The 25394-nt window shown below is 47.8% G+C and overlaps 1 protein-coding gene across 1 annotated transcript; it reads left to right on the plus strand.

The window, feature by feature from the left end:
* The first annotated feature begins 405 nt into the window (after window positions 1–405).
* Window positions 406–3444, plus strand: LOC123145482 (peroxidase 72). Its single transcript, XM_044564909.1, has 4 exons — window positions 406–745; window positions 856–1047; window positions 1859–2024; window positions 2847–3444. Exons 1-4 carry the CDS (start codon window positions 515–517, stop codon window positions 3260–3262), a joined length of 1005 nt encoding a protein of 334 aa, XP_044420844.1. The 5' UTR covers window positions 406–514; the 3' UTR covers window positions 3263–3444.
* Window positions 3445–25394: the final 21950 nt, after the last annotated feature.

Below are 25394 nucleotides of genomic sequence, written 5' to 3' on the forward strand. Positions count from 1 at the left end.
GTGGCCATACTTATATTGCTCTACAGCTAGCTAATAATTGTGGTAAAAGAGTTAACAGAACTAGCTAGTATATCTTGGTGATCAAAAGTATATAGAGCCAGAGAAGCTGCCTCGAGGCAGCCACGCTTGTTATACTTGGCCCGCAAAGTATCTCCATAATACTCCCTCCGTTCCTAAATATAAGTCTTTGTAGAAATTTCACTATGAACCACATACAGATATATATAGATGCATTTTAAATGTAGATTCATCCATTTTGTTTCGTATGTAGTCCATCTAGTGAAATCCCTACAAAGACTTATATTTAGGAACGGAGTGAAATTAACATGCATGCATGCATGGCCACATGTTTTATTCAACCTAAAGCTTCCCAAGCCTCGGTTATATAAGCCCACCCTTGCTACCGATACCTCTCACCACAACCATCATCGCTTCAACAGTAAGCAGGACAGCACCAAGAAGCCACCAACTAGCTAGGTCCGGTGTTTAGAACTGCTTGGCGTCTGTGAGAGCGATGACGAGGGGTGCAATGGTTGCCGCCGTCGCCTTGGTCGCCCTCCTCTTCTTCCCCGCCACCTTCGCGTTTCCTCCGGCTGGCCAGCAGCAGCTGGACCCCCACTTCTACGACCACTCGTGCCCTCAGGCGCAGCAGATCGTGGCGTCCATCGTCGGCAAGGCGCACGCCCAGGACCCCCGCATGGCGGCCTCCCTCCTCCGCCTCCATTTCCACGACTGCTTCGTCAAGGTAAGTACGTAGCAACCTCATCACCCCCACGCGTGCCTGCGTCCATGGCGGCGTAATCGATCGATGGTCATCATCATATATAGACGTCGCTTACGCGTGCGTGCGTGCAGGGATGCGACGCGTCGATCCTGCTGGACAGCAGCGCGTCGGTGGTGAGCGAGAAGCGGTCCAACCCGAACAAGGACTCGGCGAGAGGGTTCGAGGTGGTGGACGAGATAAAGGCCGCGCTGGAGGCCGCCTGCCCTCGCACCGTCTCCTGCGCCGACGTCCTCGCCCTCGCCGCGCGCGACTCCACCGTCATGGTACGCCCTACTGCTGGCTTTACGTCATGTCGCTTGCTCCCAGCGCACCACGAATCTGATTCGTTGGTTAATCATCACTCAAGCCAAGCGCCACCATGTTTCTTGCAAACGCCCGTAGCTGTTCTTCTTGCTGTCCGCATATATTCTTTGCCCAGTTTGTCTGCGGACTCGCAGCGATCGAGTTATCATGTTGCCGACAATGTGAAGCTACAGATATGTGTTCTGTCCCAATTGACCCCCTCCCCAAAATTTCACTTATGTTGCCATGGTAAATGAATTGTGTGACACATGTACGTACTGAACACGTGGTTAAAAAGGATCCCTACTAAAAGAAGACACAAAAGTGGGGGCGCACTGCTCGGTAAAGCAGCGGCAAAATTGTCTCATAGGTATACAAAGTAATATGGCATCCCATGTCACAGGATAAGGTCATGGTAAAAAGTGCTTAGCACACTGTGTATTGTAGATAACACGAGAGTAAGTTGGTTTGTGAAACATTGGAAGGCCCCCCGCAAAAAATAGAAAAATATATATATATATATGACGTATTGCAACATGTTTCTTTAGAAACACAGTACAAACGCTTTGTGTAAATTTGGCCCCAATAATTGGAACGTGTAAATTTGGCCCCAATAATTGTGGTTTGTGCAATTCCCTCACTTTTTTAGTGTACGAAGTTCTGCTCCAGAGCAAAGATGTTCAGCACTCAGACTTCACAGTCACATACAGTCCCACCTTGATTATTTTCTGCCTGACAAAATTTACTTCCTATGGAAAAATTTCACGTGCCAATCTTTTTGTAACCGTGCAGACCGGCGGCCCAGGCTGGATCGTGCCTCTTGGTAGGAGAGATTCTTTGGGCGCCAGCATCCAGGGCTCCAACAATGACATCCCTGCTCCCAACAATACCCTCCCCACCATCATCACCAAGTTCAAGCTCCAGGGCCTTGACATCGTCGACCTCGTCACCCTCCTCGGTACGTACATCCACGGAGCTCTTACCGCATGTCCGCATCGTTACATTATCTCTACTCATATAAAAAAACTCAGTTGGTAATGATAATATGTCTGTCATCCATCATTTTTTGCCATCAGATCTGTGTCACGACTGTAAGGTAAGCTGTAACATTTTTGCAACAAGACCATACTTTTCTGCTCTAATTTGCAAAAAAAAAAAATCTTAGTATCTTGAAAGCAACCACATCCTCCCTGCCTCATCAAAACAGCCACGAGAAATATATGTTGAGTGAAACCTAATACGAATATGTTTTTAGTGATATATATATATATATACCAAAATTAGAGTGTTTTTCTTTCAAGTTTGTGAATATGTATTATTCTACTTTGGATATCGGGCACATTACTAGTTACACCAAATGTTCGTGTCGTGCACTTGGATGGATGTGATGGGGGCTCCACCTTGCAATGTACACCTCACAATTCAACTGTTAACGTAGAGTGGGTAGCGACAAAGTCAATCCATGCAGGTGTAGTACGTGACAATTCTGTCCATCATCATTAATTTGCGTCTAAGGTACCTGTAGGTCGCTGCTGATAATTGGTACTACTCCATGTACGTTCTTGCCTCGTCGAGTCACGGGATTCATGCATCCATGCACCCGGCCGTAGCATGTCAGGTCATGCCCTGCACATATCAAGCACACGTCAAAGGCTACATGTTGAAAACTGCGGAGACCAGTGCTCACGTACAGTGACAGATTACATCATACTACTAGGAAGATGAATCTTGTCATGAACTCGTGATCGATCCCGTCCGGAAACTGAACCATTTTTTGCAGGTAGCCACACCATTGGCGACTCGCGGTGCACGAGCTTCCGTCAGCGGCTGTACAACCAGACGGGCAACGGCCTCCCAGACCTCACGCTGGACCCGGCGGCGGCGGCGGTGCTGCGCCCGCGGTGCCCGCGCTCCGGCGGCGACCAGAACCTCTTCTTCCTGGACCACGTGACGCCATTCAAGTTCGACAACCAGTACTACAAGAACCTGCTGGTGCACCAAGGCCTGCTCAGCTCCGACGAGGTGCTCTTCACCGGCAGCCCAGCCACCGCGGAACTCGTCAAGCTCTACGCAGCCAACCAGGACATCTTCTTCCAGCACTTCGCGCAGTCCATGGTGAAGATGGGCAACATCTCGCCGATCACTGGCCGCAACGGCGAGATCAGGAGCAACTGCAGGAGGGTTAACCACAACTGATCAACCAGTTGACGATCCATCCTGAGCTAGTGGAGTGGTCTGATTGTTTCTGCAGGTTAATTATTTGCCGTTTTCAGGTCGTGCGCGTGCCTTTTGCTGCGATTTCTTGTTTCCGTTTAATTTTTATATGTGATTCGTCCATGTGTACTTTTGTGAGGGAATTAATTATTTGTGTTTATTTAGAGGATGGAAACACTGCGTTGGCACTTGGCACTCTTACGTTTTCAGTTTTCAGGCCAAGAAAACTTTGTTTTATCTTATGAATTCAAGTTAAGTCAGAACAACTCTAATAGAGTAGCCATATTGGTAGCCTCCATATCACATACAGAGCATGCTCCATACGGATACGGAGGCTGCTAGGCCTATGCGCAAACTAAGAGTCTCCATAATGGCTGCCTTCCTATCGTTGGACTCACTCGTCACTGTGACAACGTTTTTCCAATCTCCAATACATATTCTTCTAAACCAACAATATTCAATTGTATTTTGATATATACATCATGGTGAGGTGGACATAATTTGAGTTGCAAAAATTGTTTAGATAAAAATAACAAGAGTTCACCAATCTTACAAATCGATGTAAAACTTACCACAAGATCTTGATGAGGTGCACTGGTCGAGGCAAATGATCGCTCTCGCGACCGGGTCCGCATTTGCGGCCGCCTCGACCTTCCAGCCGCCGCCACAATCCTCCACAAGTTCCGCCACACACCTAGGGGTGCAGGACATTTTTATCCACTTCCCTCATCACCTTCATTGGCGGTGGAGGGAAGGAGCATGTTTAGATGCGCCGGAAGAGGGTAGACATTATATACCATGTAAAAGGAACGAGCATGGAAGAGTTTGCTACCACGGAGTAGGAACTTGTTTGTGTGTATATAACGAAAAGATTACATAGATTGGTTTGGTTGAGAGAGGCGTTTTGGAGGCCGAGCTCCATGGAGGCCTTTATTTTTGAAAAATTTAAATTCAAACTTTTATGGTTCAAAAAATTCTGAAAAAATATGCGTGTATGTAAGAATGTAACACACATGTGTGTAAAAATTCATGATGAAATACCTTGAGTTGCGACCTATACAAAAAAGACAAATTCATGGCCTGGGAAGATGAATAGTATCATGTGTTAAATAGCCCCAGATTTGTTTTTTTGCACAGCCCTCATTTCAATGTATTTTGAACTAAAAATTTACACACATGTGTGCTATGCCTTCATGTATATCTGTATTTTTTTAGAAATTTTTGAAATGTAAAAATATGAATTTCGATGAAATTCCAAATTTGAATTTGAAGGCCTCACTGGAGGCCGAGCTCCAAAAGGGATTTCTGGGTTTGGTTGTGCTATGACTTGATAACCCACGACAACTATACAGGAGATAGAATCAAATCTCTACACCAACCAAACCAGCTTACAAAAAACTCATATTTCTCCATTTTCGGTTTAGAGAGCTTATCTCGTTTTTTTGTTAGTCCTATTTTTATGGGAAATGGTTATGATCAGCCGGCCAATCTAACGCGGGGCATCCGCCGCCTCCATTGTTGGACACATGGACTACTAGACCACGCACACCTCTCTCATCTTATCTCTGCAACAACGGTGTTGTTGTAGAATGGTAGCAGCGAACGACGACCGCACAAGTGCATGAGCTGCAGGAAATGATGTTGCAATTTTTGCAAGGGTCTTGTTGCAGAAAATTTGATGCGGCAGAGATGCTGTTGTAATTTTTGCAACAAGGGTCTTGTCGCAGAAAATTGGAGAAGAAGAGGTTGTGCAACATGGGTCTTGTCGTAGAAAATTAGAGAAGAGGTGGTTTTGCATCAAGCGTCTTGTTGCAGAAAATTAGAGAAGAGGTTGTGCAACATGGGTCTTGTTTCAGGAAATTAGAGAAGATGCAACAAGGGTCTTGTTGCAGAAAATTAGAGAAGAGAAGATTTTGCAACAAAGGTTTTGTTGCAGAAATACAAGGTTTCATAACAAGAGTCATGTTACACAAAAGAAAAAAAGAGGAACAATGCGGAGAGATCCATCAATAAATCGGCTCGCGAGCCGGCGGATCTTTTAGAAAGATCTGCCGGCCGACACGTAGCACACCCCTATTTTTATTGCTCCCTATCATCTATTTAGATTTCCAGTTGCATCAAATCATTGCATGTAAGAATTAAGAGAAAACTCATCGATGCATGTAAAAGTTTTTGAAAAATTAGTGGTTACGCATGCATGTATTATTAATTAATGCATCGTTAAACATATTTTTTAAGGAAAATTATTGCAATAATTGAGTAATTTTGCAAGTTACATAAATTATTCCATCCCTCACCATCTGCCTTGGTTGTGGAGAATTTTGAATTTACCTCTTTAAGAGCAAGTATAATAGTGGTCTATAAACCTGGCGAGAGGGCCACAAGCTGAGGTGGCGCGCCCCCTGGGGGGCACGCCGTGTGAGCTTGCGGGCACCTCGGAGGTCCTCCTGGCCTAATTCCAGTGCTATAAATTTCCTAAAATCGTGAAACCCCCAGAGCAAGACCCGAAACCATTTTATCACCGCAGCAAGCCCCTGTTCTTCCGCGATCCCATCTGGAGGCCTCCGCCAGTACTCTGTCGGAGGGGGAATCGATTGTGGAGGCCATCTTCATTAACCTTGTTGCCTCCATGATGATGCGTGAGTAGTTCCCCACAGGACCTACGGGTCCATAGCAGTAGCTACATGGCTCTATCTTTCTCTCTGATCTTCAATACAATATTCTCTTTGGAGATCGAATCGATGTAATCCTTTTGCGGTGCGTTTGTTGGGATCTGATGAATTGTGGGTTTATGACCAAATTATTCATTCAAAGTAATTGAGTCTTTTCTAAATATTATCATGTCTGGTTTATATAGCTTTGTATTTCTGTCCGATCTATCCGTCTAGTTTGGCCAATTAGATTGATTTATTTTTAGTCGGAGAGGTGCTTTGTGGTAGGTTCAATCTTGCGGTGTCCTCACCCAGTGACAGAACGGGTAGCGAGGCATATATTTGTATTATTTCTACTAAAGGTAAATGACGAGGTTCGATCATATTGATTGGTCTTACTTTGTCTACATTTTATGTCATCATGCTTCAAGCATTACTCTGTTGTTATGAACTTAATACCTTAAGATGCATGCTAGTTATGTTATGCTTTATTATTGCTGATTCGTATGTTAAATGGTTATGCTTCCTATTCATGCTCATGTTGTTAACATTCTCATATTGCATTGTCAGTTCATCATGTTATTCTATTATTATGACTCAGCTCATCGCCATTCAAGTTTAGCCGGACATTAATCGAACTTGAGCAAGTCTGTTGGCTGAGTCATAGTGCCATCGAATCGAGCTGACAAGTGTAGCCACACTTGCCTTATGGGGGCCCCTGATTCGGTCTATTGTCATGCCTCTCGTTGGTGCCTCCAACTTGGGAAGGTTATGTGTGCGCGCTACCTTGATCATGTAGGCGGCCAAAGTCTTGTGTGCTCGAGTTGTATGGTACCATTGTCCCCGTTTGGGACCGTTTTTGTTTTGCCATGACGGTGGTCGGCCACGTAGGTGGAGGATGTCACGCGGTGACATCGGGGCCACCCATGACTTAGCCCCAAAGGGGAGTTTGTTGGAGTGGCCGGGAGAGTGTCATGCAATTGATCGGTTTTGTCGAAATGCCGCTGGTCCACCCAAATGGGATCACGAGGCCATAGGTTCCGTGGTGCGGGTACAGTGTACTAATCTCTGCATAGTGTATAATCTATCGATAGCCGTGCCAGCGGATATGGACCCAGTTCGTAGTAGGTCACACTATGGGTCAACGGTAATAACAACCTGACTAATAAACAACTCTGGTTCAATGATGACAGAAGTTGGTTGATCTTTATGTGGTCGTGACAGGATGACAATGGTATCGTTGATACCGAAGTTGGTTGATCTTTATGGTGTCATGTGATGACGGCGGGTAAAGATCGAGCTCCTTGTGGTCGTATGATGATCACTGTGGTATTGTTAATACCAAGCTTGATTGATCCTGAGGTGATTGTGTGATGTCCATAATGGTAAGTCAATACATGTGGTGGTTACGAGTAACCTCTGAACAGAGTAAGTTGGTACATGATATTTTAAACATGCTGCATGCTAGTTTCATCATTGTTCATATCAGGAATCATGTTCATGCCATGCTCATCTGATATTGCTCTAGTTGTATGTTGCTCATCATTAACCTGTAAATGCCATGTTGTTGTTTGTCTTGATTTATTTTGGTTGCTGTGAGATTGCGAGTACATTCAAAGTACTCACCTAGCATGTCATGCCAGATTACAGGTCATGTCGTGATTGCTTGCTTGTCGAGGATCCCGAGTTTGCGAGCTAGGATATGCGTTCTAGCCAGAGTCCCTGTAGAGTGGAGTTCATCACCATCGTTGTCGATCCGTTGCTAGAAGTTATTCCGCTTCCACGAGTTGTTCCGCTGTGAGCATAGAACTACCTTGGTAGGCATAGTGTCGTCATGCCTATGTGATCTGTTGTTATATCATAACCCTTGTACCTCGAGTATTTGTAATAAGAGTTGATTTGTTCTATGCCAAGCAGTGCCGAATTCCAGAAGACTTGATCTCTGGGCTGGGATACGGGGTGTTCCGGCCTCTCTGAGCCGGGGTGCCACAACAGCAAAGCGGAATAGAAACGTGGTCCGAACTGGGTGCCACCAAGTGATCCACATTTGCATGCGCAAACAGATCCCTCCAGGAGTTATTTGCCACAGCCCCGTCTAGGCGGACCTTGATGTTCGCCCGGCCCCCGCGCCGATTATCATATGTATAGGGAAGCCTTGCAAAACCAAGATCACCCAGGCCATAAACTTCAAGCACATCACGGAAATCGATCATCTGACATGCCGATCTTGGTATTACGGAAAAGTGTCCGAAGCCCCACATGGCCTTGTAGAAGTCGCCAATCACTGCCCATGGCAAGTTGGCTTGTCGGTGAATATCATGGAGGATGGACTGCATACGATGTCGGTCTTCCTTTCGGGGCTCGCCATAGACACAAGTGAGCCTCCAGAGTGGCTCGCCCGTGCCATTCATCACTTACGCATCAATATATCTCTCATTTATTGTTTTTACATCCAAACACAAAGATTCATGCCAACACAAAGCAAGACTTCCACTAAGACCAACACTATCTGAGGCATCAAAACCCTTTAAGCCTAAACGAGCATGATTCCTACTCATTTACTTTTCTGACTGTCTAGTTTCACAAAGAAAAACAATGTTAGGAGAATGAGCCTGTACAAGACTCACGAGATCACAAACTATTTGGGGGTTCCCACCCCCCTCTCCGCGTAGTTCCAACTTAATATATTCATTGCTACTGGCGGGGCACTGTTGGCCCCCCTGGCCGACTGCCTCCGATGTGTTGGTATCCTCCACCATGTCTTGATCACGGTCCTCTCCCGCTGCATAAGTGTACCTGAAAGAGCACAATCTGAAAGAGCACAATCGGCCGAGGTGGCCGCATTAGTGTACAACACCATGGCCTTCTCTCCCACGTCTCCTTGCACAGCTGACTGACCTCATGTTCCGCGTTCCTCTTGCCCAGCGAAGAGGTGTCCGGCACCTCTGCGTTGGCCACCTCCACCTCATTGGAGAGGTCCCGTAGAGCCGGTATGATGTCCGAGCTCCTTGGGATGGACTGATGTTGTACGTTGGTGGACGTCTTATGCTTCTGGCCATGCACACTAGTACCGCCAGCAGAGTGCTGCTCCTTCATCCCACCTTTGTCCCTTCCTGATATGTTCTTCATGTGATCTGCTAGCATCTCGTCAATGGCTGGGTTCCCACTCTTGTGATCTACATGACCCCGGTTGCGGCGGGCCTGGCGTCCTTCCTCTGTATGCACAGTGCGTTCCCACGACCTCTCCCAGAAGAGGTCGAGCTCTCGACTAAGAACTCGAGACCATGGTAGGCTGTTGGATTAGTCCTTGCTCGAACTATACCATAGAGCCGCATGAATCGCCGCGGCGGTGAACATCTCAGCTTGCCACTGAACTTGCCTGTTGGTGCACCCCCCTTCAACTTTGTTCACACATGATTTCTCCTCGTCGCCAAGGTATCCGTAGGTATAAAAGAAGTTGGGCAGTTTTTCGTACTGAATCTCCAACTCGACCTTAGTCCGCTTCTCTTTCAGTGTAGCGAACATCGCCACCGATGTTTCTAGTGGCCGATTCAATGGCATCGCGACCTGAACGCGTACGTAGTTCCCTCTGTTCTCATCAAGCTCGGCCTGCAAAAACGTTCCCAGCTTCACACATAGAGCTTCCATTATTGCCTCAGTCCTCAAATTCGTTGGCACATCCGAATCCTCACCCATATTCTGACTTTATCCAGCTTGTGCTCAGATACCTTTCTCATCCCATCATATGCCTCAATGATCAAGGGGTTGTGTTCTTACTGCCATGGCCCTCCCCGCAGAATACGCAACATGTCCGCCTCACATCCAAAGTGGACGAGATACTTATTATCGCCCTGGTATGAATAGTTGAAAGGGAATCTTTTCTGGCCGGGGCGCCGGCCGAACCATTCAAGATCCTCCTCCTTCAGCTTCCAAGATCGATCTGACGGTTCACGTGGTTTATGGTTCTGGCGCGCCCCGGGGCGAGGCTTTAAGGGGGCCGGGTCCAACGTTTCCTTGTGGCGGGATCTAGGAAACCCTAGCCCTTGCCGATGTGTGGTTCCGGGACTCCTGGTCACTCCTTCCATGTCCGATACGGCAAGATCGACGGGACCTGGGAGTCCACGCGGTCGCAAGGCGGACGAGGCCGCTGCTGATCCGGCATCCCGTGTGGGCAGGGGCACGGAGAGGGGGCCACACTTTGCCGGAGCGGCGTCCGGCGATGGTGGCGGCGGGGGAGTCGCATCCTGATGGCCTGGGCCTGGAAACCTTAGCGAAGCCATGACGCACACGTTATCATGAAACTCTCTTGGATACAACCAACAATCATCCAAACAACGCACACACGCACACATTTAATTACTGTACTGTATTAATAATTTAACATTGCAGCTTGCAAGCATCCACCGTGCTGGGAGCGTCAGCTCATTTCCCCGGCTTGCCGCCGGCGCCGAAGCCCCTCCTGCGCTCCTCAATGAAGTTGGACGACTTCTCATTGATGTTGGACGGCACCCTCAGATTCGCCGCCGGCATCCTCGGCCGGAGCCCCCGCCTCAGCGGCGGCTTGGGGACCGGGTCCTCCCCTCCTGCCCCGACCACCTGGCCGCCGCCGCTCAACGACGACGACTGCCTCTTCTTTGACAGCGACTTCTTGGCCTTGTCCTTGACAACGCCGGCCTCCTCCTTTATCGTCACGGACCTCCTCGGCTTCTTCTCCTGCACAGCCGCTGCGCCCGCTTCCGTCGCCTCCACCTGATGGCCGGCTTCCGCCGTGGCCTCCTTGTGCTCATCACTTGCTCTCACATCAGCAGTTGTCTCTTCTAGGATGGTGGCCGCGAAGCTGCTGTGACCTTCTTCCTCGTCGCTTAACTCGAACTCGGCCTTCTCGATCTTCACAGCGAACTCGTCGTCTTCCTCCTCTGCGTGATTCCTGTGATCGCCGCCGGCGCCGGCGTCTCTTGGCCCCTCGGTGATGCTCCTCGGCCTGTTCATCGACAGGTTCTTGGCGAGGAAGGTCAGGAGTCGGTCACACATGCCGACGGCCCTCGCCGAATCGTGGCCGCCACCCACGCCTCTCTCCATCTCGGCACACACGGGTTGGTGTGCGTGCTCTGTGTTTGATTCTTGAGATGCAAAAATGGGAATGGAGTCACTTTATAGATGCTCTGAGTTACAGTGGATAAGAAAGGTAGCCGAAAGTGTGAGAGCTTGGATTGGAACCAATTCCTTCCTTGCTTCTGGGATGACCTTCCTGATAGAAATGGATGTTGGGAGGAAGAGAGGGAAAAGGAAGTTCTTTGCTTCATCACAGGCAAAGATTCTAGCTTCATTTTTATCTTTGCTATGTAAGGGCATCATCTCCAACACCGTTCCCTAAACGGACACACTACTTGGACACGGAACCGGTCATCCAATTATGTACCCTAATGTCCGTTCCTATTTTTTTTTCTAAAACCGCGACACTCAAAATAATTATTAAAAAAATACAATTCATCCATAAATAATATGCAAATATTGTTAGTACAACGATAGTTCAAAGGTATTACATCCGAGATAAGCAGATTTTCAACAAGTTTTTCGAATTCAACTATACGCAAGTCAAAATTAGCATATGACGTCCCACACATATTGCCGTTTGAGATTCCTCCAACAACTAGAAGGATAGGGCGCGCTTTGCTGCGCCGTAGAAGCAACTGGTATTTTGTATTTTCTTTTTAATGTACTTTTATTTCCCTTGGGGCGTTGTTGTTTGCCGCCTCTCTGGGACAACCTTCCATCTTGCTTTTTGTTGTTCACTTGTTCCATGCGGACTGGGTACTGGATCATGGACCTACTTCTGCGAGAAAGAACTTAGGTCAATATGATATGTAATACTCTGGCCGCTAATGCATAGAATTTTGCTTAGCGTGTGGTGGAGAAGCTGGTCAGTGCCCCTTCCGTGGCAGGACAGCTTGATGAGGGACCGAGGGAGCTTCTGCCTATAGTTGTCTGGTATCTTGGCATGTACCTTTTTTAGAAGGATGTGATACAATCTTTCCTCAAATTGTCTAATATATTTTGGGAGAGGAGAAAATAAAGAGCAGTACTCCATGGACGAGGATTTGGAGCACTCGGGTGCTCCGCACCCCTATACGAACTATTCATTCAAAAAAATACCTAGAAATTCGAAAAAGAAAATCTGGGATTTTGGGATATCAAACGTGGGTTTCCGATCTACTTCCGTGTGAAATTTAGTGGAAAAATACCAGGACACGTGTTCGTGGCAAAAAGACAAAAATTTCCTATGTATAGAAAAAAAATTGTTTGGGTAGATTTTTGTTCGGACAGTATTTCCTTCGTCACGGATACGTTTTTGGGAATTTTTTCATGAAATTTCACACGGGAGTAGATTGGGAACCCAGGTTTGATATTCCCAAATTTCAGATTTTTTTGGGTATTTTTTACGATTATTTTTGGTATAGGGGTGTGGAGCACCCAGGAGCTCCTGGGTATTTTCCAATACTCCATACTTTAGAATGATGCTGAGGCCGACAATGTGTATGTTATTCAGATTAGCATGTGTAAAAGAATCTGCATAGGGTAGTGACCATTTTTTTAAGAGATGATGTTAGCATAGCGAATTTATCAATCGATAAAATTATGTCAGTACTTATGAGCGGATTTAAGATAGTGTTAATGCATTACCCCTGGGACAAATATCTCCATGTCCTGGTTATTGTCGAGATCCGACAGCGGCGGAAGATCACGAACATAGCCGACCAAGCAGAATCCATCCACAATAATGGCACCCATCAAAAAAATTAAAGCACCGACCCAACGCCATCGTGGGAGACACCTGAAAAATAGCAACCACAACCCACATAATCAGCACCACAAAGTCTAAAAACGAATATTCCCCGTGCACATTAGTCTTTTTAACAGGGCAACAACAATAAGAAGTTCAAACATATGGAACCACCCCTAAACTGTCCAAAGTAGCTAGCTATGCCAATAAACAAAAAAAGAAAAAAGAATTTTGTCATCTAGAGCAACCACTTATGTTGAACTAAACAAATATGTGTCCTATTTTGCAAGGTAAATTGCATATAAAAAACAGAAAGACATCATGGGATCTAGCCATGTTTATCTCAAATGCCCAAGAATTAAACCCAATTATTTTTTCAAGGAGAAGAGCTAACATATGAAGTAACTGTGAGTTACCTCAATAGGCATGTGCTGAAGAGAGCAGCTAAATGACTCCCGAGCCCAGATGCTCCCGAAATATGAGCCGTACGTGTTGGCTTGGGATCTGTGCCGATTAATATTTTAGCCACACATACGATCTTGAAATACAGATGCGAATACAATTGTACCCGAGCGATACAGTACCGAAACCCCACACAGAAAATGTACGAAAATAGTAACGCCCACGCGTGTGGTGCGTAACATCCCGCCCACACGCGTTATTTGTTGTTGGATGTTTCGCACGAATATTGAAGCACAATAAATCGCCACGTCAGCCAACGAGCTCGTGCGGGTCAAGACCAGCCGGCCCGGACGACGCCCACTCCTCCCGTCCCGAACGGCGCCCACTCTATCTCACCTTCTCTTCCCCACTCATCTACACCTTTTCTTCCCCTATCCTCGGACCGCCTCTAATCCGGCAAGCCCCGTGGATCCCGGTGACTACCGGCGAGGTCCGCGCTAGATGCGCGGTGGGGGTCACGGGATGGAGGTAGTTGGCTGTGGAGGCGGGCGGTGGCGGGCGGAGGCCACGGCGGCGGTGACCAAAAGTTGGATCTGGTCGAATCTTCCCATTGTCCTCCCCCGACTGCCTCTAATCCGACGAGGCCCGCGGATCCCGGCGACCGCCGACGAGGCCCGCGCTAGATGCGCATTTGGGGGGCACGGGATGGAGGTAGATGGCTGGTGAGGTGGGGCGGAGGCCGCGGCAGCGGTGAACAACAGTTGAATCCAACCGACGATGAGGGAAGGCGCCGCTGCTGCTGGGCTTTGAGCTCCGCCGCGCCCATTTCGTGCTACACTGGGAAAGGAGGGGGAGCGCGCAGCTGGGGTCCCTGGCGCGGCTCGGCCTCCACGGTGGACGTTGACGCAGGACGGAGCTGTTCGACCCCGAGCGCAAGCACCACGTCGCGTGGCGACTACTCGCGACAACCGGGTGAGCCAGGTCGGCAGCGCGACGGCGACCCCCTTTTTTGACGTTGTGTGGAGGGGATGAGAAGCAGGCGGCGGTCATGGCGGGGCGGCAACGGCGCGTGGCCGCTGCTCGGGACGGCCGGCGACAACGCTGCTTCCCTCCCGCACCTCCATCCCCGCTCGTCACGTGCGGAGCCCTGTGTGCAAATCCTTCACCCCGCTCATGCAAAGTTTGTTCAGGCAAGTTTTCTGAACGTAGATGCAGCCAGTGTTCCCCTAGGAGTAGGCAATTCAATTCACAGATGTTTGCCCTTACGCGGCTCCTTTTTGTCCCTCATTAGCATTTGAGTTCACAGATGCAACTGCAGGGGGCAAGTTCGAACAGATGCAAGTGTAGCAGAACATTTTTTTGGAAGAGAGATCATTAGGAAATTCTGCATTAAAAACGCAGCAATTCTGCATATAGTGTATGTAGTCTGTAGCATGTAGTTCCATGTGTTCTGTATGAAATGAGTGTCTCTAGTATGCTTCTCTGTTTCTGCACATTTTTTGTCAGTCTATTTTCTCTGTTGGTTAGCGAGGATCCTCAAATCTCTTGCTTCCAGTCTCACCCAATTGCTGCTGTGCACAGAAAAATTGCAAGCCGGCGATGGAGCAATCTAGAGTAGTTTCCACGGCAAATTTCTCGTAATAGTTGCCGTGGACAGAATTTCTATGAGTAGTTGCCACGGCAATTTTTTTTCTATAGTAGTTGCCGTGGGCAGATTTTCCAGAGTAGTTGCCATGGCAATCTTTCCGTAATAGTTGCCATGGGCAAAATTCCTACAAGCAGTTGGCATGGCAAAAAAAATTGGTGTAGTTGCCATGGCACAATTCTGGAGTAGTTGTAGTTGCCATGTCATAATTGTTACGAGTAGTTGCCATGGCAAGTTTTTGCGGTAGTTGCCATGGCATAATTCAACAGCTACATCAGACACATGTCAAGTTTACTTTTGTAACATGATCTAATTCCAATATGGTAGTTTAAGTTAAATTTCATGGAAATTCTAATATGAATTTTCCATGGCAAATTCATGTTCTTTTACATACATGGCAAATCTCTCAAATAAAACATGTAGATGTTCAAAAGTATGGCAACTTAAGATGTTGAAAAATATGGCAAAGCTATAGATGTTCAAAACATGTCAAAGTTATAGATGTTCAAAAACATGGCAAACTTGCCATGTCAACTTAATATGTGTACATAGCATGCAAATTTGTGTGCATTTGATCACATAGCAAGTTTAGAAAATGTTCCTACGACCTATTTTTCAAAGTTTGCCATGGCAAAATGTCATGTTTATTTGCCAAGACAAATTTAAGTTTTTTTAACACGCCCACCACAATCTTTATGCTTTTGTTTCTTACTTAACTACGGCAAATTTAGTTTGTTGATAATGGCAAATTTAGTTTATTGACCATGGCAAACTGATTTTTTTTATCATGTCAAATTTGGTTTATTTAGTTCATGGCAAATTTAGTTTTCAAATCATGGCAAGTTTTAATTTACGTGAATTTCGTCGTGGCAAGTTTTGATATGAATCTGCCATGGCATTTTTCTTGTTCATACTTGACTTTCAACTTTTTGTGTTTTTTCACAAATGGCAAATTCATCATACAAACACATGGCAATTCTTGATACGAATATGCCATGGCAATTTCTTCCTTCATATTTTTTTCAACTTTTTGTGTTTTACACACACGGCAAATTCATCATACCAAAACACGGCAATTCTTGATACACATCTGCCATGCCAAGTTTTGATACAAATTTGGTTTATTGATCATGGCAAATTTTAGTTTACTGGTTCATGGCAAATTTAGTTTACAAATCATGGCAAATTTAGTTTATTGATCATGACAAATTTAGTTTTCAAATCATGGCAATTTAGTTTACATGATTTTTCCTGCCATGGCAAGTTTCAATATGAATCTGCCACGCCAATTTTTCTTGTTCATGGCAAATTTAGTTTACGTGAATTTCGCCGTGGCAAGTTTTGATACGAATCTGCATGGCATTTTTCTTGTTCATAATTGATTTCCAACTTATTGTGTTTTTTCACACACGGCAATTCTTGGTATGAATTTTCCATGGCCAATCTCTTTGTTCATACTTGATCTTCATATATTTTTTCTCACACACGGCAAAATCCTCCTTCAAAACACGGCAATTCTAATTATACTTTCATGGCAATTTTAATTAAAAATGCCATTTCATTTTTGCCTTTTATTGTCCTGTCAATTTTTTTTATTTTTTTCACATGAATTTTTCAACTATTTGTGTTTTGTTCACATGGCAATATTGATTATTTTGTCATGGCAGATTTGCATAGTTCATTGGGGGGATTAAATATGTGTTGATAAACCTTTGCCATTGTTAAAAAACAATATAATGTCAAATAGTTTGGTCAAACTCGAATGATAATTTTTCTGCTATTTTCAAAGTTGATGGCATTTTTTTAGTAGCTGAGCATAACCTGGACTTTTATTTGTTACAGAAAAAATCTGGGCCTTTTCATTTAATTCATTGTCAGTGGGCTTTTTGTTCCTTTTTTCACAGGGAAAAAGGGCCTGATGTGATGGAGGCGTGCGGGCTGTGGGTTCTCCTGCCGAACGAATTCGTGCAGGGGATCGATCCCCTCCTACCGAACGAGTGTGTGGTAGGATGCTTCTCCTGCCACACGTGTGGGCAGTTTTAATATTCGCCCACACACAATCGTGTGGGCTGACTGTTGGGTATGCCACACAGGTCGTGTGGGCGGATGTCCATTGTGCCACACGTGTGACAGTTATCGGCGTCCGAAAATGTATCTCCGCCCTCGCATGTCCCCCGGTCCGAAAATGGCGAACTTCGGAGAACATGACGGTTGGCAGCGCCCGCCTGATCTTGATCGTCATGGCTCACGTCACGAGAACCTCGCGAGGTTTTCCCTGTCTTGATCTCTCTGCTCCTCGTGAGGCAACCTGGTGAGGCCGCTCTTGAGGAGGTCTTGTGTCGTCCGCCTCGCGAGGCTTGGCCCCTCGCGAGGGTCTTGAATGCCTCGTTGGTGAAGATGGGCCGTACAGGCCTGCTAGCGCAGCCACGCCGTAGGCCGCAGGCAGGCAAGTCTGGGTACCCCCGAGCCCAGAACGTCGACAAAAGCTCCGGGCCCGAGGCGCGCTCGGGCTTGGCTTCGAGGCGAAGCCAAAGGTCAAGTACGGAGTGCCGCGGGCTCCAAAAGGCTGCGGCCTTGGTCGACGCGTGGCGGTTGATTGGACATCGGCGTCTCTGCTTCCCCACGCTGCCTCGGCAACTGCCCGGCGTGACAAGTCTCTGCGACCTGCAAGGGGAAAACCATCATTACCTGTGATCATGGGAGGCGCTGGTTGGCCTTCTCCTGCTACAAATGAGGAAGGGGCGGAGTCCCCGTCGCTCATCTCTCCTCAGTTCGCTTGCTTCTTCCTTCTTGCTCCATCACTAGTAACAATTCCCATGGCGCCAATCCGGAGGTTCTCCGCCGAGGAGAAAGGAAAGGCTCCCCGCGACGAGCCGGGGCTGCTTCCGCCGAAGAAGAGGTCGGTTCACCGCCGCGACGCAGCGGTGATGCAGGTGGTGACGAGGCCTTGGTGCGAGCGGCCTCCTCCCGGGTATCCGCTGCCCCTGTACGCCCAAGCCAGGGGCTTAGGAGGAAGGAACGACGGGCGTCGACGCGCGCACCGCGGCCATGGTCGACGTGCCGTGGTGACACGCGCCGTCGCTCCTGGAGTCCATGCGACGGACTCCTCGCGCGAGCTCGTGCTATGGGCGGCGATGCCCCCAAGCTCTTGGATCCGCTTCCCGCGGTTCTTCTCCGATGTGATGAAACCGAGGGGACCCCTCGAGCTCTGGTTGCAGCACGCTGACTGCGACGCTCCGGCGACCGGAGTAAAGGTTGAAGCGGTCTCCCCCGGCAAGATCTTCATGACCCGCGGCTAGGGCGAGGTCGCGCGGGTTTGCCGTGCGGAGGGAGCCCTCGCGATCTACTTCGAGTATGACGGCGCTTCCACGCTGTTCTTCAAGGTCTTCGACGCGGAGGGCCGCCGCTTGGAGTGTTGCCCTGGAGGGGAGCGCCAGAACGATGCGCGCTCCGCTCGCGGCTACTCCAGCAGCGGTGACTCTTGGGGGTCCAGCGGTTCTCCCGAGCTCTACGAGACTCCGGAGACGAGCGACGACATCTACGTGCCCCCGAGCTCTCGCCGGGCTCGGAGCAGGGCTGCGGCGTCCAGCCGCCACCGCCGCTGATCTGGATGGGGTTGGCGCCGGCCTCCCATGGCCCACTGTTGATGACGGCGTCTGCCGCGGGGGCGTGTAGGTAGGATTCTCCTAGGTTCTCGTCTTTTGTTTCCGGCGAGGAATCAAGAAGTACCTCGTGGGGGCGTGTAAAGGGTCTGTGATGTCTTTTGTGGATATCTTCCTTATTATGAAAATTTGCGAGCGCATGTCCTGTTCAGGCTCAGTCTCCCCTTTCCAACCTCGCGACGGCTTGTTGCTCTACGCTGACAGGTCCCGGTCCCCAGGCAGGCTGCAGCCATCGCTGGTATGCCAGGTCGCTTGTCGTGATCAAGGCCAGGAGGTGAGTAGCCCGAGATCCAGTAAGAGCCCCTGAGGCGCGATGCTCGGGAGGTCCCCTTTAGCGCTCAAGCAGCCATGGTAAGGCAATAAAGGGAGGCGACGTGGCCGCAACAGGGCTACGGCGAGCGTGACCCTCAGACTCCAACGATTAGCCAATCTGGGCGCGAGACTTATCTTGGCGGTTTTGGGTCGATTTCTTGCGATGCGCCGCGCTAATGCATAGCTAGACCAGGCCCATATGAGCCTCCCCCTTTCCCATGCTCTCCTTCGTGCTCTACGTCCTCAGGTCCCGGCCCTTGAGCGAGCTTAGCCGCCGCTGGTATGCCAGGTCGCGTGGCGTTGTCAAGGCCAGGGGTGAGGGCTGGAGAGCCAGTAAGAGCTCCTAAGACGCGATGCTCAGGAGCCCCCCTTTTAACGCGCAAGTGGATCGCATGGGAGAAAAGGGAGCTCGGGGTGCTGCTGTTGGGGATCGTAGCAGAAATTAAAATTTTCTACGCATCACCAAGATCAATCTATGGAGTTTACTAGCAACGAGAGGGGATGAGTGCATCTACATACCCTTGTAAATCGCGAGCGGAAGCTTTCAAGAGAACGGGGTTGATGGAGTTATACTCGTCGTGATCCAAATCACCGATGATCCAAGCGCCCAACGGACGGCACCTCCGCGTTCAACACACGTACGGAGCGGTGACGTCTCCCACGCCTTGATCCAGCAAGGAGGAGGGAGAGGTTGAGGAAGAAGGCTCCAACAGCAGCACGATGGCGTGGTGGTGGTGGAGTGACAGTTCTGCGGCAGGGCTTCGCCAAGCACACGCGGAGGAGGAAAGGTGTTGGGGAGGGGAGGGGCTGCGCCTTGGATGTGGTGCTGCAGCCCTCCCCTCATACCTCTATTTATAGGGAGAAGGGGGAAGAGGGCCGGCCCCTCTAGATGAGATCTAGAGGGAGGGTGGCGGCCAAGGGGGGAGGGAGCTTGCCCCCCAAGCAAGGGGGGCGCCCTCTTTAGGGTTCCCCCCAAACCCTAGGCGCATGGGCCCTAGGGGGTGGCGCCCAGCCCACTAAGGGCTGGTTCCCTTCCACCTACAGCCCATAAGGCCTTCCGGGGCAGGTGGACCCTCCCGGTGGACCCCTGGAACCCCTCCGGTGGTCCCGCTACAATACCGGTATAATCCCGAATATTTCCGGTGACCGTATGGTGGCTTCCCATATATAAATCTTTACCTCCGGACCATTCCGGAACTCCTCGTGACGTCCGGAATCTCATCCGGGACTCCGAACAACATTCGGTAATCACATACAAACCTTCCTTATAACCCTAGCGTCATCGAACCTTAAGTGTGTAGACCCTACGGGTTCGGGAATCATGCAGACATGACCGAGACACCTCTCTAGCCAATAACCAACAGCGGGATCTGGATACCCATGTTGGCTCCCACATGTTCCACGATGATCTCATTGGATGAACCATGATGTCAAGGATTCAAGCAATCCCGTATACAATTCCCTTTGTCAATCGGTACTTTACTTGCCCGAGATTCGATCGTCGGTATCCCAATACCTCGTTCAATCTCGTTACACGCAAGTCACTTTACTCGTTCCGTAATGCATGATCACGTGACTAACTACTTAGTCACATTGAGGTCATTATGATGATGCAATACCGAGTGGGCCCAGAGATACCTCTCCGTCATACGGAGTGACAAATCCCAGTCTCGATCCGAGCCAACCCAACAGACACTTTCGGAGATACCTGTAGTGCACCTTTATAGCCACCCAGTTACGTTGTGACGTTTGGTACACCCAAAGCATTCCTACGGTATCCGGGAGTTGCACGATCTCATGGTATAAGGAAATGATACTTGACATTAGAAAAGCTTTAGCAAACGAACTACACGATCTAGTGCTATGCTTAGGATTGGGTCTTGTCCATCACATCATTCTCCTAATGATGTGATCCCGTTAGCAATGACATCCAATGTCCATGGTCAGGAAACCGTAACCATCTATTGATCAACGAGCTAGTCAACTATAGGCTCACTAGGGACATGTTATGGTCTATGTATTCACACATGTATTACGATTTTCGGATAACACAATGAATCTAGTTACATTGTACTAGAGTCAATAATCTAGTTACATTGTGATGAATCGTACATCCATAGAGTTCTGGTGTTGATCATATTTCGCTCATGGAGGAGGTTTAGTCAACGGATCTGCGACATTCAAATCCGTATGCACTTTACAAATATCAATGTCTCCATTTTGAACATTTTCACGAATGGAGTTGAAGCGACGCTTGATGTGCCTGGTCTTCTTGTGAAACCTGGGCTCCTTGGCAAGGGTAATAGCTCCAGTGTTGTCACAGAAGAGAGTCATCGGCCCTGATGCATTGGGAATAACTCCTAGGTCGGCAATGAACTCCTCCATCCAGATTGCTTCATGTGCTGCCTCCGAGGCTGCTATGTACTCCGCTTCACATGTAGATCCCGCCACGACGCTTTGCTTGCAACTGCACCAGCTGACTGCCCCACCATTCAAAATATACACGTATCCGGTTTGTGACTTAGAGTCATCCAGATCTGTGTCCAAGTTAGCATCGACGTAACCCTTTACGACGAGCTCTTCGTCACCTCCATAAACGAGAAACATATCCTTAGTCCTTTTCAGGTACTTCAGGATGTTCTTGATCGCTGTCCAGTGTTCCATGCCGGGATTACTTTGGTACCTTCTTACCAAACTTATGGCAAGGTTTACATCAGGTCTGGTACACAGCATGGCATACATAATAGACCCTATGGCCGAGGCATAGGGGACGACACTCATCTTTTCTCTATCTTCTGCCGTGGTCGGGCATTGAGCCGTGCTCAATCTCACACCTTGCAATACAGGAAAGAACCCCTTCTTGGACTGATCCATATTGAACTTCTTCAATATCTTGTCAAGGTATGTGCTTTGTGAAAGACCTATGAGGCGTCTCGATCTATCTCTATAGATCTTGATGCCTAATATGTAAGCAGTTTCTCCAAGGTCCTTCATTGAAAAACACTTATTCAAGTAGGCCTTTATACTTTCCAAGAATTCTATATCATTTCCCATCAATAGTATGTCATCCACATATAATAAGAGAAATGCTACAGAGCTCCCACTCACTTTCTTGTAAACACAGACTTCTCCATAAGTCTGCGTAAACCCAAACGCTTTGATCATCTCATCAAAGCGAATGTTCCAACTCCGAGATGCCTGCACCAGCCCATAGATTGAGCGCTGGAGCTTGCATACTTTGTCAGCATTCTTAGGATCGACAAAACCTTTCGGCTGCATCATATACAATTCTTCCTTAAGGAAGCCGTTAAGGAATGCCGTTTTGATGTCCATTTGCCATATTTCATAATCGTAGAATGCGGCAATTGCTAACATGATTCGGACGGAGTTCAGCTTCGCTACGGGTGAGAAGGTCTCATCGTAGTCAACTCCTTGAACTTGTCGATAACCCTTAGCGACAAGTCGAGCTTCATAGATGGTAACATTTCCATCCGCGTCCGTCTTCTTCTTAAAGATCCATTTATTTTTTATCGCTCGTCGATCATCGGGCAAGTCTGTCAAAGTCCATACTTTGTTTTCATACATGGATCCTATCTCGGATTGCATGGGTTCAAGCCATTTGTTGGAATCTGGACCCGCCATTGCTTCTTCATAGTTTGAAGGTTCACCGTTGTCCAACAACATGATTTTCAGGACAGGGTTGCCGTACCACTCTGGTGCGGAACGTGTCCTTGTGGACCTACAAAGTTCAGTGGTAACTTGATCATGATCGTCATCATTAACTTCCTCTCTAGTCGGTGCAGGCACCACAGAAACATTTTCTTGTGCTGCGCTACTTTCTAGTTCGAGAGGAGTCATCTCATCAAGTTCCACTTTCCTCCCACTTACTTCTTTCGAGAGAAACTCTTTCTCCAGAAAGGACCCGTTCTTGGCAACGAAGATCTTGCCTTCGGATATGAGGTAGAAGGTATACCCAATGGTTTCCTTAGGGTATCCTATGAAGACGCATTTTTCCGACTTGGGTTCGAGCTTTTCAGGTTGAAGTTTCTTGACATAAGCATCGCATCCCCAAACTTTAAGAAACGACAGCTTAGGTTTCTTTCCAAACCATAATTCATACGGTGTCATCTCAACGGATTTCGACGGAGCCCTATTCAAAGTGAATGCGGCAGTCTCTAAAGCATAACCCCAGAATGATAGCGGTAGATCGGTAAGAGACATCATAGATCGCACCATATCCAATAGAGTGCGATTACGACGTTTGGACACACCATTACGCCGAGGTGTTCCAGGCAGCGTGAGTTGTGAAACAATTCCACATTTCCTTAAGTGTGTGCCAAATTCGTGACTCAAATATTCCCCTCCACGATCTGATCGTAAGAACTTTATTTTCCTGTCACGTTGATTCTCAACCTCACTCTGAAATTCCTTGAACTTTTCAATGGTCTCAGACTTGTGTTTCATTAAGTAGACATACCCATATCTACTCAAGTCATCAGTGAGGGTGAGAACATAACGATAGCCACCGCGAGCCTCAACGCTCATTGGACCGCACACATCAGTATGTATGATTTCCAATAAGTTGGTTGCTCGCTCCACTGTTCCGGAGAACGGAGTCTTGGTCATTTTGCCCATGAGGCATGGTTCGCACGTGTCAAATGATTCATAATCAAGAGACTCCAAAAGTCCATCTGCATGGAGTTTCTTCATGCGTTTGACACCAATGTGACCAAGGCGTCAGTGCCACAAGTATGTGGGACTATCATTATCAACCTTACATTTCTTGGCATTCACACTATGAATATGTGTAACATCACGTTCGAGATTCATTAAGAATAAACCATTGACCAGCGGGGCATGACCATAAAACATATCTCTCATATAAATAGAACAACCATTATTCTCGGATTTAAATGAGTAGCCATCTCGCATTAAACGAGATCCAGATACAATGTTCATGCTCAAAGCTGGCACTAAATAACAATTATTGGGGTTTAAAACTAGTCCCGTAGGTAAATGTAGAGGTAGCGTGCCGACGGCGATCACATCGACCTTGTAACCATTCCCGACGCGCATCGTTACCTCGTCCTTCGCCAGTCTCCGCTTATTCCGCAGCTCCTGCTTTGAGTTACAAATATGAGCAACCGCACCGGTATCAAATACCCAGGAGTTACTACGAGCGCTGGTTAGGTACACATCTATAACATGTATATCACATATACCTTTGGTATTGCCGGCCTTCTTATCTGCTAAGTACTTGGGGCAGTTTCGCTTCCAGTGACCGTTTCCCTTGCAATAAAAGCACTCAGTCTCAGGCTTGGGTCCATTCTTTGTCTTCTTCCCGGCAGCTTGCTTACCGGGCGCAGCAACTCCCTTGCCGTCTTTCTTGAAGTTCTTCTTACCCTTGCCTTTCTTGAACTTAGTGGTTTTATTCACCATCAACACTTGATGTTCCTTTTTGATCTCCACCTCCGCTGATTTCAGCATTGAATATACCTCAGGAATGGTCTTTTCCATCCCCTGCATATTGAAGTTCATCACAAAGCTCTTGTAGCTAGGTGGGAGCGACTGAAGGATTCTGTCAACGACTGCGTCATCCGGGAGATTAACTCCCAGCTGAGACAAGCGGTTGTGCAACCCAGACATTTTGAGTATGTGTTCGCTGACGGTACTATTCTCCTCCATCTTACAACTGTAGAACTTGTCGGAGACTTCATATCTCTCGACCCGGGCATGAGCTTGGAAAACCATTTTTAGCTCTTGGAACATCTCATATGCTCCGTGCTGCTCAAAACGCTTTTGGAGCCCCGGTTCTAAGCTGTAAAGCATGCCGCACTGAACCAGGGAGTAATCATCACTACGTGACTGCCAGGCGTTCAGAACGTCTTGAGTTGCTGGGAAAACAGGTGCATCACCTAGCGGTGCTTCAAGGACATATGCTTTCTTGGCAGCTATGAGGATAATCCTCAGGTTACGGACCCAGTCCGTGTAGTTGCTACCATCGTCTTTCAGCTTGGTTTTCTCTAGGAACGCGTTGAAGTTGAGGGCAACATTAGCGTGGGCCATTTGATCTACAAGACATATTGTAAAGGTTTTTTAGACTAAGTTCATGATAATTAAGTTCATCTAATCAAATTATTAACGAACTCCCACTCAGACAGACATCCCTCTAGGCATCTAAGTGATACATGATCCGAGTCAACTAGGCCGTGTCCGATCATCACGTGAGACGGACTAGTCATCATCGGTGAACATCTTCATGTTGATCGTATCTGATATATGACTCATGTTCGACCTTTCGGTCTCTTGTGTTCCGAGGCCATGTCTCTACATGCTAGGCTCGTCAAGTCAACCTAAGTGTATTGCGTGTGTAAATCTGGCTTACACCCGTTGTATGCGAACATTAGAACCTATCACACCCGATCATCACGTGGTGCTTCGGAACAACGAACCTTCGCAACAGTGCACAGTTAGGGGGAACACTTTCTTGAAATTTTAGCGAGGGATCATCTTATTTATGCTACCGTCGTTCTAAGCAAATAAGATGTAAAACATGATAAACATCACATGCAATCAAATAGTGACATGATATGGCCAATATCATTTTGCTCCTTTTGATCTCCATCTTCGGGGCGCCATGTTCATCATCGTCACCGGCAAG

Source organism: Triticum aestivum, chromosome 6D (assembly GCF_018294505.1).
Source record: "Triticum aestivum cultivar Chinese Spring chromosome 6D, IWGSC CS RefSeq v2.1, whole genome shotgun sequence".
Classification (NCBI taxonomy): Eukaryota; Viridiplantae; Streptophyta; class Magnoliopsida; order Poales; family Poaceae; genus Triticum; species Triticum aestivum.

Bases quoted from the DNA above. Each gene is read 5' to 3' on its own strand.
- LOC123145482 (XM_044564909.1), top strand. From the start codon at position 515: ATGACGAGGGGTGCAATGGTTGCCGCCGTCGCCTTGGTCGCCCTCCTC. The intron at 746-855 runs GTAAGTACGTAG...GCGTGCGTGCAG, and splicing joins TCCACGACTGCTTCGTCAAG to GGATGCGACGCGTCGATCCT. The intron at 2,025-2,846 runs GTACGTACATCC...CATTTTTTGCAG, and splicing joins CGACCTCGTCACCCTCCTCG to GTAGCCACACCATTGGCGAC.